The sequence below is a fragment of the Haliotis asinina genome, chromosome 1, assembly GCF_037392515.1.
Source record: "Haliotis asinina isolate JCU_RB_2024 chromosome 1, JCU_Hal_asi_v2, whole genome shotgun sequence".
NCBI classification, from domain to species: Eukaryota; Metazoa; Mollusca; class Gastropoda; order Lepetellida; family Haliotidae; genus Haliotis; species Haliotis asinina.
The window spans coordinates 88,948,353-88,965,719 of NC_090280.1; the positions used below are offsets into that span (position 1 = coordinate 88,948,353).

Sequence of the window (17,367 nt, forward strand, 5' to 3'; positions counted from 1 at the left end):
GGTCTGGCTCACTAGCTTGTTAGAGACGACGGGATTGGATGGTCAGGCTCACTAGCTTGTTAGAGACGACGGGATTGGATGGTCTGGCTCACTAGTTTGTTAGAGACGACGGGATCGGATGGTCAGGCTCACTAGCTTGTTAGAGACGACGGGATCGGATGGTCAGACTCACTAGCTTGTTAGAGACGACGGGATTGGATGGTCTGGCTCACTAGTTTGTTAGAGACGACGGGATTGGACGGTCAGGCTCACTGACTTGACTGATGTATGTCATCGTATCCCTGTTACTTAGATCGATGCTCATTGTCTTGCCCACACTATTATTTACAGACCGTCTCTGTATGGCTGAAATATTGCTGAGTGCGGCGTTAAACAACAACAAACAAACGTGGTCACTCTGACAGTGATACCCTTGGAAATGGAAAGTCGATGGTTCGATCTAAGGTCGCATTAATCGCGAGTGTCGATGTAAAGAATACCCAGTCCTGTTTATGCCCAGAAACAAAGTACGTGTGGTGTAAAGAAATCAATAGCTATGTAAATAACGTGAATTAATACCTCAAAATATTGGATGACACCAGGCACAGGCAAACTGTACCGCAAGTGGGGTTGCGCAGCGTAGAGAATATGACCAGTATTCATATATGTGCTCGCTTCGCTCGCATATGTGAAGACTGGTCATTTTCTCTACGCTGCGCAACCACATTTGCGCTACAGTTTGCCTGTGCACCGGGTATTCGAGTAAAAGGTAAGCATACACCAAACAGGTTGGTTTCACAGCATATAAATACCGAGCGCCAGGCTGGGTAACGAAGAATAATATATTTTCATGTAGGGTTGACGCGGCCGAGCATTGAACCACATACCTCTCTTTCAGTCAGATAAGACAGACGGTCTGCCAGCAATTCGTTTCAACATCTTTCATGTTCTAAAGTCACCTAATGAAGAGACATTCTTAAGGGAAGGACTTTTTTTGTAAGCGTCGATCGTTCATGTATGTTTAAACAGTAGAGGGTCTTTGATTTCGACATGCCGGTCTGGTTTCACTCGTCGTAGCTGTTATGGCTTATTGATTGCGTTATTAGGAGCGAGTTCTCAGTCTAACCAAAACGTAGAGGTGACGGATTAGCCGGGTGGTTAAAGAGTCAATTCGTTATCCCGAAGACCCGGGTTCGATTCCCCATTGGTTACAATATGTGAATCCCATTTCTGGTGTCCTCCGTCGTGAGATTGCTGGAATATTGCTAAAAGCGGCATAAAACCATACTCACACACTCACTAGAAAACGTCAAGCTTGTACAAGATAAATTTATACACTGACAATTGTCACAAAGATACATAGGATTCAGATTATTTCCAATTAAGATATATCGAAATGGACAAATAAACATTTACTGACTGTCATGCAAAGAAATTTTAAACATGTGGTCGCCGAAATACTACAAACTAAAAGACCAAACCACAACGATCACAATCAGTAACAACCGCATCACATCTGGACATCTACATTTGTTTATTATTTGCTGCCATTTATAATCGATGCATACTATATTTTCTGCCCGGTAGTCACTTATAAATTGCCAGTGCATGAGGAACTGGTGGAGGTTTGACCCTGTACACAAACATTAAATATACACCCTATAAAATATACCATGATTATTTTTCGTAGTAATCCATTAGCCACGAACGTTTAAATGCCATTCATGTGTTTCAACAGTCTATCTAGCCATCTAGCCCTGTGGCTACATCACACGCATTCACTTCATGCTGAAGACCTGGGCCCTTATTCTCGAACCGTTCGTAGCCCTAAGAATTCTTAACTTTTGTCGTAGCCAATGTGTTAAGAATGGGCTTAAGAACTTCGTAGAGCTACGAAGGTTTCGAGAATAGCTAGCCTGGTTTCAGTTCCCAGTAAAGGATACAGTATAAAACCTATTTCAGATGTCCCGTGCTGTGATATTGCTGGAATATCACTAAAAGAGACGTGAAACCCAACCCGCTCACCTCCTGCCTCATAGGCTGGCTAAAGAAACAGCGTCACGTATCTCTTGCTCAGAAGACGTTTGACTGAGATAACAACATTCAAGGCTTCATTTAAGCTTCCTAAACGTCTCATGATAAATATGCGGAAAACATTTCTATATTCGACCTATCAGCAACATAAGACGCAATTTTAAACTGTCGCGGCGACTGCGACACATTTCTAGTTGATTCTTGGCCATGACTTTAGTATCAGGTTACATGTGTCACCCGTCCCATGTCAAGTCTACATGAAGATTAGGCTTTCTGTTATACGGCTCCTAGTGTATACATGATGTTTTCAGGTCGGTCAGGGCAATGTAAATCTTATATTCAGGTCACAATCTTTCATTCTCTCAGCGTAATATTTGTCGAACCATTCATTTTGTTCCGGTGTGAACCAGTTCTTCCAGTCACCAACCACCCCTGAAACAAACAATTGATATGATATGATATGATATGATATGATATGATATGATATATGATATGATATGATATGATATGATATGATATGATATGATATGATATGATACGATATGTTAAACCCGGGATCATCCTGGTTTAATTGGTCTTAAACCATTGAAGAAGCCATTAAGGGGATCGGGTGATCAGGGTCGACTTTGTTGACACATGCCATCGTATCCCACTTGCGTAGATCCACGCTAAAGCTGTTGATCACTGGAGTGTCTGGTCCACACTCGACTATTTACGCTGTAATATTGCTGGGTGAGGCGTATATAAACAAAATGATATGATATCATGAGATATTTTATGGTTGCAAGTAGTATAAAAGATAGGATATATATGAGATGCATTACATATTACATGACTTTGTCAGCGATAACTTAAATATGCTCTGCTGTGACATGATAAAATGTTGTTTTAAGACACAGAGGTGTTAATCGAGACGTCAGAACTGCATGGTCTGACGACAGAGCATAAGCCCTTTAAAACAAGATACTGCTTCCAGAAGGATGTGTTTAATGGTCTAAAATATACTCCTCAAACAAAATAGGGGATACTGAACTTTGAGTTTGGTTAGGAAGTGTAAATGTTAACAAACGTTTCTAGGACAGACATCTTATGAACACACCACCATTTTAGTCTATTGCCACCCCTAAACACAACGCATGATATGCATGTGCACAACGCAGTAGCCCCATACACGTGCATGGGGTTCCATTCTTGAGTTTGACCTTTTTTCAGGAAGGTTGAGAAATCACTTAGAACATTAATTTTGACACTCACCTTGCATCACACTTTTGTTAGTGTTTGTTTCTAGTCGTTTGTTTTAAAATGAAAATCTTAGACATGCAAATTACATGCCATACACCAATCATCTCTCAAAAGCGGCTACATTCCTAATAACTATGGTTGTAAGGAAATGCACACGGTGATGCACTCTCAAAACATTCAATAATATAATATCAACATTGATTGATCCCGATAAATCTCCTAAATATTTTTAATCGTAAATAACAAAAATGAAGATCCCCTACTATTTTTGAAGAGTATATGATGATGGGTTTGGAGATTTTACGTGCGCTTTCGGTAATAATGTGTATTTGGTTACAAATAACACAGTTTGACTGGGTACCCAAGTCAATATATCGAGACGACAGATCAGATTTAACCAATCAGACAACAGGTACTATTTAGGGTTTGGCGGGAATTACAAAATCACCATCACTGACACTGATCCCCCAACAAAAGAAAATCCACATAAAACACAGATGTTTGAGCTGCAGTATATACTCCTAGTACTTCCTGATAACATGCTTACCATTAGCCAATAATTCCGCAAGCTGATATCCTTGAATATTGACAAAAACGTTATTTTAAGCGACTGTTTAATCACCGCTGACAGTTTTGTGGCGTGCACCATGTGCATCACCCGGACTGACAATAGTATTTTCGGGTACAAACCTTTTCGAGGTAGGAGTTCAAAAGATATGTGAGAATGTCCACTTTCACGATTTGGTAAAACTGTGTTCGCAAGGTTACCTGACGCAACTTGATCCTAGAGTTCGTAAGACTCGGCAGTAGAGTGTATAATAACCAACAATACTGAGACTAAGTCTACTTCGACTGAAGGCCACCTTAACCCTATTCTTGACGCCTTTCAAAGGAAGACTCAGGTTACGTTCTTCAGTGCACAGGGTTTGTATTGCTGAAAATGATACTTCCTGGGTCCAACAAGCGTAGCCAGTAAGGCAGAAGAAGTGTTTCTTTATATGTATATGGATATCAGTGTACCCTTGTTGGGCCCAGGACGTATTATTTTCAGCAATACAAGCCCCTGTGCTTCAGTGTGTGTTACTATGTCTGAGCATCATGGACGGGTGGATGGATGGGTGAGTGGGTGGATGGATGCATGGACGGATGGATGAGTGAGTGGGCTGTTGAAGGAAATATCACTTTATACTCTCATGTATTCTGGTGGTCATGGAAACATGTAGATATCCTACCTTTCCTGTACGTCCCCTGAAACGCCCCATCTTCAGGGGATGTGGTTGTCTTTCTGGTGTTCATACCAGCGAAGCTTGTGTGTTCACACAGTTCAAACAGGAAGCCATCACCCCGGTCTGTGCCCAGGAACTTGTCGAGTTTCCTTAATTCACGTAAACTGTTCTGATAGCGAAACAAAAGAGATAATTAGTTTAAGGTACATTTAACATCTGCATACAATAATTACACTGCTTGAAATCTAGATCATGAACAAACCAAAATCCCTGCATTATTACTCCATTCAGTGGTTCTGTAAATGTCAATCTCCAGTCCCTCAGGAATAAACAACGCTTCCTTGAGATAACTGCCAGTTTCATTGTCAAATCTTCCCATCGGGTACCCATTCACTGACAGAGGAACTGCCTGAAATGTGGTTCGTGTTCTGGACATGAGGCCACATGCCATCCCTAGAATATTACATGTCATTATAAAGGCAGGTACACACTATCACAGTCTTGTGAATGTGCGATTTTAGTTTTAGTGCGATTCGCTAACGAATATTCCAGCAATATCACGGCAGGAGACAACAGAAAGGTATAGCCACTAGGCTACACCAAAGTCCTCCTATACAAGTATTCTTTACAAAACGTGATGAAGAGCTGTGTACTCCTCTTGATACGTCCAACAATGTCGATGTTTTGGTGCCACAACTGGCCGCCGGGCTGGGCATCTCGCACGGAGGCCACAGACGAGCAGAGGGCATCAAACTGAACTTACTGATACTCCTCCCTAGCCCTCCTATATACAAAACGTGATGAAGAGCTGTCTACTCCTCTTGATACGTCCATCATTGTCGATGTTTTGGTGCCACAACTGGCCGCCGGGCTGGGCATCTCGCACGGAGGCCACAGACGAGCAGAGGACATCAAACTGAACTCACTGAAATTCCTCCCTAGCCAGTTATTGTACGAGCTATAGGAGCAGTATTAGTCACGTGAGGTGATACTTCCGGTTCTAAGCTGGTTCCCGGTCTCCTTTGCGCGAGCCAAGGGCGATATGCGAGACGTTGCCCATCTCACTTCCGATACCGGATTTTCAGTCAAGCATACATTTAGCAATTGGTTGTGGTTCCAAAATGCGCGACCACCAAATATTGCTTCACTAGACCGAATCAAGTCTACAACCATGCTTGGGTGTCCCAGCTGTTGGCTGTCGTAGTACACTGTATTTAGCAAATTTTGGGATGGTTAGATCGTAAATGTTTTATTCCTGATTATCGGTCCCTTACTACCAACTGGCAATCACGAGACAATTCAAAATGGTCACTACTAAGGTCTAGCGAAGGACGTTCTTACGGGCCTTATAAGGGTATGGTACCTGTCAGAAGCGTATGGTTCGGAACCACCGGTACTGACGTTGTATGGATATACAGTCTTCTCTCGAGTCTTTCACTTAAATGTGTTGGTGAAAACATCACCATAAGGTCCAAGTAGTGTTTCTGAATGGACGAATTGCGTCACGCTGCGAGGTGCAAGACTGATGTATACCAACAGAGACCATATAATAGATCTATTATATGGTCTCTGATACCAACAACTCTCCATCGAACATTTTGTAACAGGCATGCCCTGTCGAATTTGTCCCACAGCGTTGACAAGATGCATGTTTCTTACCTCTACAATTCTTAAGACCACATTGAGTGGAAATGAGAAGCGTCTGGTTCTCTTATCTTGTAAACAGACATTGCAGTTCCTTTAATTTCAGTCACAAGATTAAGATTATGAAAAACGACTTTATCCCTTGAGCATATACCATAATCTTATGAATAAATAAGTTCGGGTTCAGCGATCACATACTGGTATCTTGCTAAAAGCTGTATATTTCTGGTATATATTGATATTTGACTTAAACCTTCGTACCGCCGCCATACAGCTGGAACATTTTTGAGTGAGGCGAAAGGGTTTGTAAGTCTCGAGAGGCGCTACTTCCGGCATTAAGCTGGTTCGCGATATGCGATACGGTGCCTAGATTACCCACGGAACCAGATTTCCATTGACAAGCGTTTTATTCAAGAACCAGGGATACAACCATGCTTGGCTGTCACAGCTGTTAACAGTCCTAATAGTTGGCTAATTTGGGGATGGTAGATCGGATATGTGTTATTCCTGCAAGGATTATCGGTCCCTTACTGTCAACGGACAACCATGAAACCATTCAAAAAGTATGAAAAGTTGCTTGTCACCAGAAGTACTAAACAATGTAAAGTCTTATGAAAATGCCAGACCTACTTTCACGTCCTATATACCTGCCACTATCACGTTTACCACAAGGCCTACCTCACTTGTTGCCATGGAAACGAGGCCTAAATTGAAGAAATAATGCGTTGTTCTGCTTTCTAGCAGTATAAATCCGAAACAGATATAAGGCGTTTACTAAGTTAGAGAAATCCACGAGAAGGGATGTGGTGCTTACAAGCGAGGAAAAGTATTGTAGATTTAGATCCACGGTCATAGGTCTCTGGTACATCTAAGGGAGGCAACTCTGAATAGCCAGTTGGGTGGTCTTAGACAATTGCGAGGCCTCTTCTGTTCCCTGACCTTGAGTGATAAACTACTGTGATGGTCTTTTACATGTAACAGAACGGTTACAATAAAAAGTAAAGAATGTAAGGAAGCAAATATACCTCCTTCATGTCTTCGTAGTGAAGAGTCAGGATAGGTAACTCCGGATGCTTTCGTTTTTCTTCTTCCCAGTCTAAGACGAAGTCAAACCATGACCCGTATGAAACTGTAAAAAACACAGATAAACACAAACAGCTGGTTTTATTGCTACTGAGTAATATTAAGCTATTAGGCGAGGAATTGAAAATGTGAACCAATTTTTAGATTGCTACAGTTATTATTTATGTTATTTTACCAAGACGAGTTAAATTTCTTTTCCCCCAAGATGCTGAGAGTTATTAAGAAGAGTGTATTTGAAACCTACCTCACTTGCTGCAATGGAAACATGGTGTTTAATTATGTATTTTTAGAATCTCATTGAACTAAATGTCTAGTGATTTGATGGATGGCTTCACTATTTTTCGTTATTAACTTGTTAACCGGTTTCCCACTCACTTAACGCGTTACATTTTGACAAAAACAAAGCTATAAGAACCAGTGCATCCTTCTACAACTAAGACCCGTGATGATTCGGGGTAGAATAGGTCTTCAACAACCCATGCTTGCCATAAAAGGCGACTATGCTTGTCGTAAGATCGATGCTCATGCTGTTGATCACTGGATTGTCTGCTCCAGACTTGATTATTTACTACCCTTCGCCAAGTAACTTGAATATTGCGGAGTGCGGCGTAAAACTAAACTCACTCAATTCAACAAATAACGCATCATAAATGTATGGCTGATATTGATAATATTGCATTATTTTCAGTGTATTGTATTGGCCGGTGGCACTGAACTGTCAATAAATTATTTCAAATTCAAATTCAACTAATTATTTATAGCTCGATCGGAGTAATTTCAAGTTCGAACAAATGAATTGCTATAGTTTTCTTTCGTTGTATTGTTTTCTGGGTGTCTTTATTAAAACGTGATCAAATGTATGTATGTGTGTGCGTGCGTGCATGCGTCCGTGTGTGTCGGTGTGCTCGTGTATCTTTTGACAGTTGTTTTCTGTACGATAATCCATATACAGAAGCCAACAATTGTCTCACTGAACTTATACTTCAAAGTTACTTACACTTTCCAAGCACCTGGTATTTCATGAAATTTTCCCACTTCCCCTTGTAGTTATAGTAGGGAAGTTTGAGGATGAAGTTGTAGTAGCTGACAGCGACGTCTTTAGGGTTCCTTAGCAGGTACACTATCCTGCATCTCTTCTTCACGATGTCCAGTGGAAGCCGACTCAGATTGAAGTGAGTGTTAAGTAGTCGCGGGGAAGACATTCCCTGGATGTCATCATGTGGTGCATATTCCAGCATCCCCACTCCCTTCTCCACAGCATCGTTAATCAGATGACCTGCCAGAAGCATTCGTGAAGCCTCCCATACCCAGTGTGTTCCTGCAGTCACAGATATGATGGTATATAATTATGATAAATAATTATCAATATCATTGTTATTTGTGTTCTTTTCGACAGGACTGTGTGTGACAAACACATGACAGATATGTGCGGAACTTGCTTACGAATTGTCACGTTTACATCCCATGTAAATGACTTTTATGCCGCACCCAGCAACATTCCAGCCACATATGAAGGCGGTCTGTATAATTCATCGAGTCCGAAGGAGAGTGAGTGAGTTTAGTATTAGGCCACACTCAGCAATATACCAGCTATATGGCGGCAGTCTCTAAATAATGGAGCCTGGACCAGACAATCCTGTGATCAACAGCATGAGCTTTGATCTGCGCAGCTGACAACCGAACCTGACCACCCGACACGGTTAGTCGCATCTTATGACAAACATAGTCGCCTTATGTAGCTTGCTAAAGACCTATTCTACCCCGGATCTTCACGAGTAGAGTCTAGACCAGACAATCCAGTGCTCAACAGCAACATTGTGGGTTTTTTATCCAATCAGGTGCATACGCTGGGAAGTTGAGCGAACCAATCACGACTCACTTTCGATTCTTAAATTATCTACCTGATTAAACTTGGAAACGCGAACCATGCACAGGTTCTCTGAAAGAGGCAGAATCAGTTCTCGCATATTTTTTTAGATATAGAGGATGAAGCTATCTGTAAGGCATCATGATCTATTTCACCGGGTACCCATTTACTACTGGGTGAACAGAGGCAATTTTGAATAAACTCACTTGCCTAAGGTGAGACCACAAGAATATGGATAAAATATTCCTAACAACAACTGGCGCATCTGTATCACGGCGGAGTATACCCGAGATGGGCTTCACACACTGTGAAGAATCGAACCCGGATTTTCGATTCATTACTTCACTGCTTTCGCCTAAATTGGTTACCAAACCCTCCCCATTTAACTATTTGGATTAGATAATCTAGCTCAACCTTACCTAAAAGGACATACTCTAGATCAGATCCTTCAACTAATGGTGAGTGAGTGAGTTTAGTTTTACGCCGCTTTCAGCAATATTCCAGCAGCAATGGGTACTCCAGTAATGGGCTTCACACATTGTACCCATGTGAGGAACCGAACCGAACCCGCGAACTAGGCTACCCCACCGTCAACTAACAGGCAGTATCGGGTGGATTAATGTGCGTGTGCGTGCCTGTATGTAATTTATAACATATGTTCGTAAACAGAAAGTAAACTGGAGGGTCAAAGAATGACTTAATTCAAAGACAGCATGGTTCAGACTATCGCTATCTATGTAGGAGTATCAGGCATTCACTGCTTAAAGTGCCCGTGAAGGTCCGGGGTAGAATAGGCATTCATCAACCCATGCTTGCCATAAAAGGCGACTATGCTTGTCGTAAGAGGAGACTAACGGGATCGGGTGGTCTGGCTCGCTGACTTCCCAGTTACGCAGATCAATGCTCATTCTGTTGATCACTGGATTGTCTGGTCTATCCTCGATTATTTACAGACCGCCGCAATATAGTTGCAATATTGCTGGATGCGGAGTAAAACTAAACTCACTCACTGCTTAAAGATCTAAATGAGATCAAGGCCGTTGATCACTGGACTGTCCTTTTCAAACTCGCGGCGGTCTGGCAAATAACCCAATGACTGACACCATGAGCACTGATCTACGGGATACGTTGACGTCAACACCTGACCAGCCAATCCACTTCACTCATCATTGGTTGCTGGCAACAGTTCTAAACCGTTGCTACACTCAACAAAAAAAGTTTTATACGGACCGTTTATGGGTCCGAAATGTAGATCGTTAAACTAATCCGAATGTATATCTTTAATTTGAACGTACATGTACAAAAATACAAGTGTGTATAAACAAGCAATTCAATACTCTTTTTCAGCGTTCAAAAATACCTTAAAAACATATGTTAACACAGGTACTTAACTTATACTGGAAATGTTATTAGTGCGTAGCAAAACGTGTCATATCATGAAATCGTTAAATGACATCTGGTTTTATGACGGAGTGAATGGTTTTTATAGAGAATACACTTACATTACTGTACTACGAATGTAAATATCGGAGACAGGATCCGGTCAGTCAGTTGGCTGTACACATGATGATCAGACACTGTATCCACCCTCTATTAATCCCGTCCGACAACAAACAGGGGATGTGACAAAACAGTTATTCCCTAGACCAGTTTTATTTATTACACAGACGGGTTTCAATTCACCAGATGGTTACAATGTGTGAAACCCTTTTCTGGTGTAACCCGCCGTGACATTGCTGGAATATCTCTAGAAGCGGCGGAAATATAAACTCACTCAGGACATAGGCCCGGGTTCTTATTTGTTAGCATAGTGACAAACACCAGAAATTGGTTTCACTCGTGAGGGGAAGCACACCGTTGTTTCGGTGTGACAAGCGACATCCTTACCCAATAAACCACGTCACAATACTTTCAGCATGGGTATTGTGGCCTGATCACTTTTGTCATTTTGATGTCTTAAATATTGACGAAAGTCGGATTCTCCCATTAAAAAACGACAAGATCGTATTCGCTGGTAGACGTAATGCAATATATGAACGTATTCAGTACACTATTCGAAACATTTAATACAATATCCCCTTTCACCAAATCGATAGCATATTTTACAGTATTGGATTTAGGATCATCTCAGTGACAGAGTATTGTTTTAGGACGCTTTGTGCAATATTCCAGAAATGGGCATCACACACGTGGGGAATTCAACTCGGGGCTTCAGCGTGACGAGAGGACGTTCTCACAACAAGGCTGCCCAACCGAGCCATTATCATCTCGCAGCTAAAACGGCTTTGTGGAATTGGTCCTGATTCTTACCTGACTTAGGGAATGCACAGATGATGATATCGTCTTCCCTGATAGGAATCTTGTGTATGTTAACAATGGACTCTGTGTTGGCGTAGTTGGGATAGTTCTGGCCCTGGTACTGAAACATTGGAAGTGCATCACCTCCAGCGTCTAGCACTGTGATGCGCGACATCTGGCGGGATTCAAGAGACTGAAACATAACAACGGAAACATGACAAATACACATGCAGCAACACGCCTGACTGCAGCTTCGTGTCATGCAGTGTCATGTATGCATGCCCGTGGGGCTAACGTCAGTCGTGAATGACAATGAGAGACAATGTGTGCGTGTATTTGCATAACACTGACTTACAGGTGATGCATTGGCCGAATGACAGCCTGAGGTTCGCATACAAAACGAATGGACCGTATATTCTTATGGCCATATACAGCTGCCAGCGGTGCATAGAAATCCAAAATAATATATTCATATGTTCAATGTGCATGTGTTGAAGACTGTATAGATATACAAGAGCCATAAACTTCTTCCATAGTCAGAGACCATTGCACCGCATCATGATCTTTTGTCAGTTGATCACCATCAAATAGGGACAATACCAGATGTCCATGTGTGAGTATTTTGTCTGTAGTTAGAGTCACAAACGCATTCACTGGCAAGTCAAGTATTCACCTGATAATGCACGCATTTCAGAACAAGGTCTTCCGCCGAACTATTTGCTGTCGATGCGTTAAATATGGAAAGGGGCCCTGTGTAGCATTGTGGTTAAAGCGTTCGCTCGTTACACAGTTCGATTCCCCCATACTTTTACAATGTCGGAAGCCCTGGTAAACTACACTATGGTGTAGTCGGAGCTGTTGCACTGTCTGTCCTTCAAGCACAGAAGATTATCAGCGGATCCACAAGTCCTCTTCATTCATGGTAACATGTACCTACAACTAGTACCGTAGTGAGTATTCGTCTTGGAAGCGATTGTCTGCCAAGGTGGACACTCCCACCTTAGCCGGTGTCCACCACCTGATTTTGCTGAATGAAGACTATATTTCAGACTGTTGTGTGTCGGGTCATGTCTCATGTATGGTCAGCCCGTTGTGGCCCTTCTGTTACTGCTTGACGAGTATTAGATGAGGCACGACCTGACAAATGACCACAATTTGTGTATATGGGAACGCCCTCCAGAACATTCCACTTGAAAGGAGGGAAACAGGTCGTCGTCTAAATGTCGAAAAGTTCAGTTTCCTCCTGCGTGTTTTGAGTGTTACATCATACTACATTCTCTTCCCACTGGGGTTACTCCTGTCACATCTTCCTACGTAACCTCTGTTCTAACACGGCCATATTTCATCGAGAAATCCCCTTGCGGCAAAAGATCGCACCAGGAATTATCTCCGGGATCAATCGCCAGGATGTGCTTGTAGAAACAAAAACTGATAGTGGCAAGTTTTCATGATGCATTCGGAAATTACCGAGATCTTGCGAATGATCACTCTTGAAACAGCGTTTCTGATTGCACAACTAAACCTGAATACCTCCAATCGCGAGTCTTGAACACACGCGCCATGAAAGGGGTCGTATTAGAATAGAGGTTACGTAGGAAGATATGACAGGAGAAACCTCTGTGGAAAGAGAATGAGTAGAAGGTGGCGTCGGGTATCCTTTGAGCGATCCAATGACCGTCCAATCAAACGCGAGACGGTTAAATAGATTTCACCAATCAGACAGGGGCTATTATTTAGGGATCGGAGGGACTTTCAAAATATTCAGGTCACTGACACAGATCTCTCCACAAACAAAACTCCGCATATGACACACTTATTTGACCTGCAATAAATACGCTTTGGGGTTTCTGTTGACATGGTTACCATGAGCTAATATTTCCGCAAGATAACATCCCTGAATATTGCCAAAAACACTATTTTCAGCAACTGTTTACTCACCGTTGTCATGGTTGTACATACGCCGTGTGCATCACCGGAAGCGAACGTACGCTAAATAGCATTCGGAATCGTTCGGGTACGAACCTTATCAAGACAAAAAGTTCAAAAGTTGTGTGCGAATGTGCACTTTCGCGATTTGGTAGGCTGTGTTCTGATTGATCAGTCTCAAACTTTACATGACGCGACCTCCCATAAGGCTTTGTTAGTCTCAGAAGTGGAGTGTAACGAAAAGTACTGAGGATAAGTTTACTTAGACTGTCCATATAAACTTGGTACAAATTGACGGACTGCACACCGGTCAAAATCATCAAGTATGTGCTTGAAAATCTGGGGTTTGCGCAACTTGGTAGGACTAATAAAAGTAGGCCTACTCACACCCCTATCACCTTCCGCTTTGATGCGTTTTAAAGTTACCCGGTAAAGACCAGTAGTAAGGCTACATTTTAAATAACCTCTGTTTTGGTTGCACGTGTCTTTTCCGTATAAACGATAACATTGTAAGCTAGTTCCCTTGCTTGAGAAAGAACAATTTGCCCGCGCTTCCTTAACTTGGACATGTTAATCTAACCGAAATCTATAAACATTGAACAATTGACTCGTGTCGAGATGGTGTCTTGCTGAACTTGAGGGGAGTTGTGTGTGTGGCAGGCTGAGTGAGCGACGGTCTGGTGGGTTTGTCGGTATGCCATCCACACAAATTGAAAAACATGTAGTTTTAGTTACTCTAGCCCGCTGCTATTTATGCACATTCTCAAAAGACGATCAGCTTGTTGACATCAGCGTGTCACGTTGACTTGACCTTCATCCCTAAATTTTGGGTTACACTCAAAAACGATTGTCACGATAGTGTACCCTCCATATCACTGTTATACGACCATTACAGACCCGATGGAAAGACAACATGATGCTTTAAGTGGTATCCACCCAGGACGTCCACGTCCAAAAACTTCCACAGCTTGACAAAACCATTTCCGGTTGACTGCACACACTTTGGCATACTCATTAAGGCATGGTAATTAACAAAAACACACTAAAATAACTGTCTATGTAGAACATTTTTATATATGGTTGACTGTGCATACTTTGTCATACTGACTACCCGTGTCTGTATCGGTTTACCCCATTAATCAGTTATGAATACAAACCATCACATTGTACATTTAATTAAGGCATAGTTAGTGACAAAAATGCATCAAAATAACAGTCTATGTAGAAAATGTGGATGTTTTGCTATATGGAGATGTTATAGCGGGGTGGTCAAGAAATCTAGAGCACTTCTATTTTCGTTCTCAGTCATTCTACACTCGGACTTCTTTGACACATTTTCTTCTCACAGAAAACCAAGCTGTACAGGTGTGTATAAGACGCCGTCAGGTGGCGGTGTCTCGAGCAAGGATGACATTCCCTGGGAAACAGATACCACAGTTGAATGACTGTCAAGACCTTTCCGGAAAGTTTAAAGTTAGCATTAAAACACGAAAGACACGATCAGCCACTCTCCTCTTTCCGTGACCTGCTTGCCGGAATGACACGAGTAGTTACGAATATATCAGTCAGCTGTGCACCTGCTGGTACAGCTATAAGCGCAATCATCTGAGGGTAGTGTTCATCTCAGACAAACTCAGGTCAGACATACATGTGATGATTTGAGATATAGTTCCTTCATGATGAGGTTATCAGGGATTCGGCTCAGACACACGTGAGGTTGTCAAGGATACATGGTGTTATTTGATATGCAGTTTATGAATGAGGTTGTCAAAGATTATACTCAGACATGCATAATGCGATTTGAGAATCTTTCCATATATGTATACACCCGTGCATTAATTAAGCACCAACCTATTTTGAAAATAAAATGTGATGTCATAGAAAGATTAGGGCATAGTTATCTGTTTGATCAACCTGTAGTTAAAGAAGCATTATCCACTTTTACAAATACCATAACCTTTTCTAGTCTTTATTCATCTACGTGTATTTGTTTTGTTTGTGGATACTGCAGTTTAAGATTTAACATTGTTTTAGTTTGACTGAAACGTTTCCTAAATCTTTGTTAGCAATCTTTCATTTATTCACAATAAATAGCGAATATATAGGTCACATAGCAGAGACTCGGCTCAGATACATATAAGGTGATTGGATATATAGTTCAGACAAGCATGAGGTTGTCGCAGATAACGCGCACACATAAAAACTAAACTTTTCGCTTGTTTATAGATCCGGATTTCTCCAAATACAGAGGGACGTTTAAACCAAAACACAAGCGCCCTGCAATGTAGCATTTACCTGTACCCTTACCGTCAAAACAGGAGACGGTGTTACCTGCATGAGTTAAGCCTTACCTCCTTTACTGTGTAGTCGGTCCTCTTGTAGTGAGTTGACAGTCACTGTCATGCATTTATTATTCTATATCCGTTGACAAAATACTCGCCAAAGTACACTGAAACAGTTTGCTGTATTTACTCCATGTCGACAGTACAAGTGAGTCTCTCAGTACAGCAAGCCCAGCAACTGACCTGTGAATAACTGCATGCATATGTAAAGTACGTTTTAGTAGTTGTCTATATGTACCACGATGACATCAACAAGGATGTGTACTTCTTATATCATTGTGACCTTGACCAAGAAAATGCGCGCTACAAAGGGTAGGTCAGGTATGGTTCAAAATCAGTGCACATTACTATCGCGGCGAGTGTCTGCGTGCGTGCATGCGTGTATTTGTGAGGGCGCGCGCTTGTGTGTACGCGTTTGTCGGCTGAGTATTCTGTGTCTATGTAAGGTAATCATGTAAAACTGTCGCATGATACATCTCACTGGGCTGGCACTATGAATGCGACATTAGTTCAGACTACTGGGAAGGAAGCTACAACCACGAGCACACCCACGCACCAACTTATGCATGCACGTCACTATATAAATACACTGAAACGTTTTGAACACGATGTTAAAAACGATTTCATCTCACCATACTAGATTTAGTGCCTTGGTTCAATGCCGTTGAACAGCATACCAGTAAATATTGTAGTGTGTCATCTAACGAGATATTTGAGAGAAACAGAGGCGGCGGGAAGACCCGCGTTTGATTCCCACATTGGTAAAATATGTGAAGCCCATTTCTGGTGTCCCCCACTATGATATTACTGGAATATTGGTCAAGCGGTATAAAACTAAACTCGCTCGCCCACTCTGTGCGAAACAACTCGTGCGTAACACGAGAACTAGTTTTAAACCGACAGACCACAGTCAGAACCCGTCATCCGCGGATCACATTATGTCTAAGAGAGACAACTAATATATTGCGACTCCTTGCCTATACAAGATGAATCGCCTACTATGTTATAAAATAGATTACACAAAATGATGCTCCTTCAAGGTGCCGTAATAGTGTGAGGACATCTTGAATGCGCTGGACTGATCACATTATCACAACACAGGTATGCAAGTCAGTGAATAATTGGAGAAAGCCAGTCGCAAACGATGTGGCTGTTGAGCTAGTCAAGTTTATCTGATCCATTTTGATTCAGCTGATTTGAAGCTTGGATTAGCCTAGTTTTCATCATGCTTAACTTCCCAGTTTTGTTTCTGACGTGCATAATGCTGTTTTGATGTCCCGCTCTTCGTTATGGCTGGAATATTGGCTGAACCAGCCTTATCAACACTTTCACGCATTTTGACCACCGTTTTGGATGGTGGGATAGCCTAGTGGTTAGAGCGTTCGATTACAAACATGGGTACAATGTATGAAGTCCATTTTTGCTGTCCCCCTCAGTGATACTGTGTGTGGCTCTATCATCCTTTCTCTACATGATGAAACAGGTCATTTTGGGTTGAGTGAAACACGGAGTGGAACACAGATGGGATTTCTGATTTCTTCAAATAAAATCAACACTTTCTTCGTACTCGTATTTATTCATATAGATATATACGCAAACAGGTATAATCCAACGCTGGGAGATCATATCCCTTATTCAGTTCACATGAGTGAGACAGTATGTATTTACGCTGCTTTTAGCGGTATCCCAGCTACATATCGGCTGGGGACATCAGAAAATGGGCTTC

At 41.9% G+C, this 17,367-nt stretch overlaps 1 protein-coding gene across 2 annotated transcripts; it reads right to left on the reverse strand.

Annotated features, from left to right (window-relative positions):
• Positions 1–1,508: 1,508 nt before the first annotated feature.
• On the reverse strand, positions 1,509–15,930 carry LOC137254666 (sulfotransferase 1B1-like). Of its 2 annotated transcripts, none has more exons than XM_067792511.1 (6): positions 15,651–15,930; positions 11,386–11,566; positions 8,206–8,526; positions 7,151–7,254; positions 4,488–4,650; positions 1,509–2,445 (listed from the first exon to the last, which is right to left on the reverse strand). In XM_067792511.1, exons 2-6 carry the CDS (start codon positions 11,546–11,548, stop codon positions 2,330–2,332), a joined length of 867 nt encoding a protein of 288 aa, XP_067648612.1. In that variant the 5' UTR covers positions 11,549–11,566; positions 15,651–15,930; the 3' UTR covers positions 1,509–2,329. The 2 variants fall into 2 exon arrangements, with proteins under 2 accessions (XP_067648612.1, XP_067648619.1); XM_067792518.1 differs by lacking the exon at positions 15,651–15,930 and adding an exon at positions 12,047–12,728.
• Between the last annotated feature and the right edge of the window lie 1,437 nt (positions 15,931–17,367).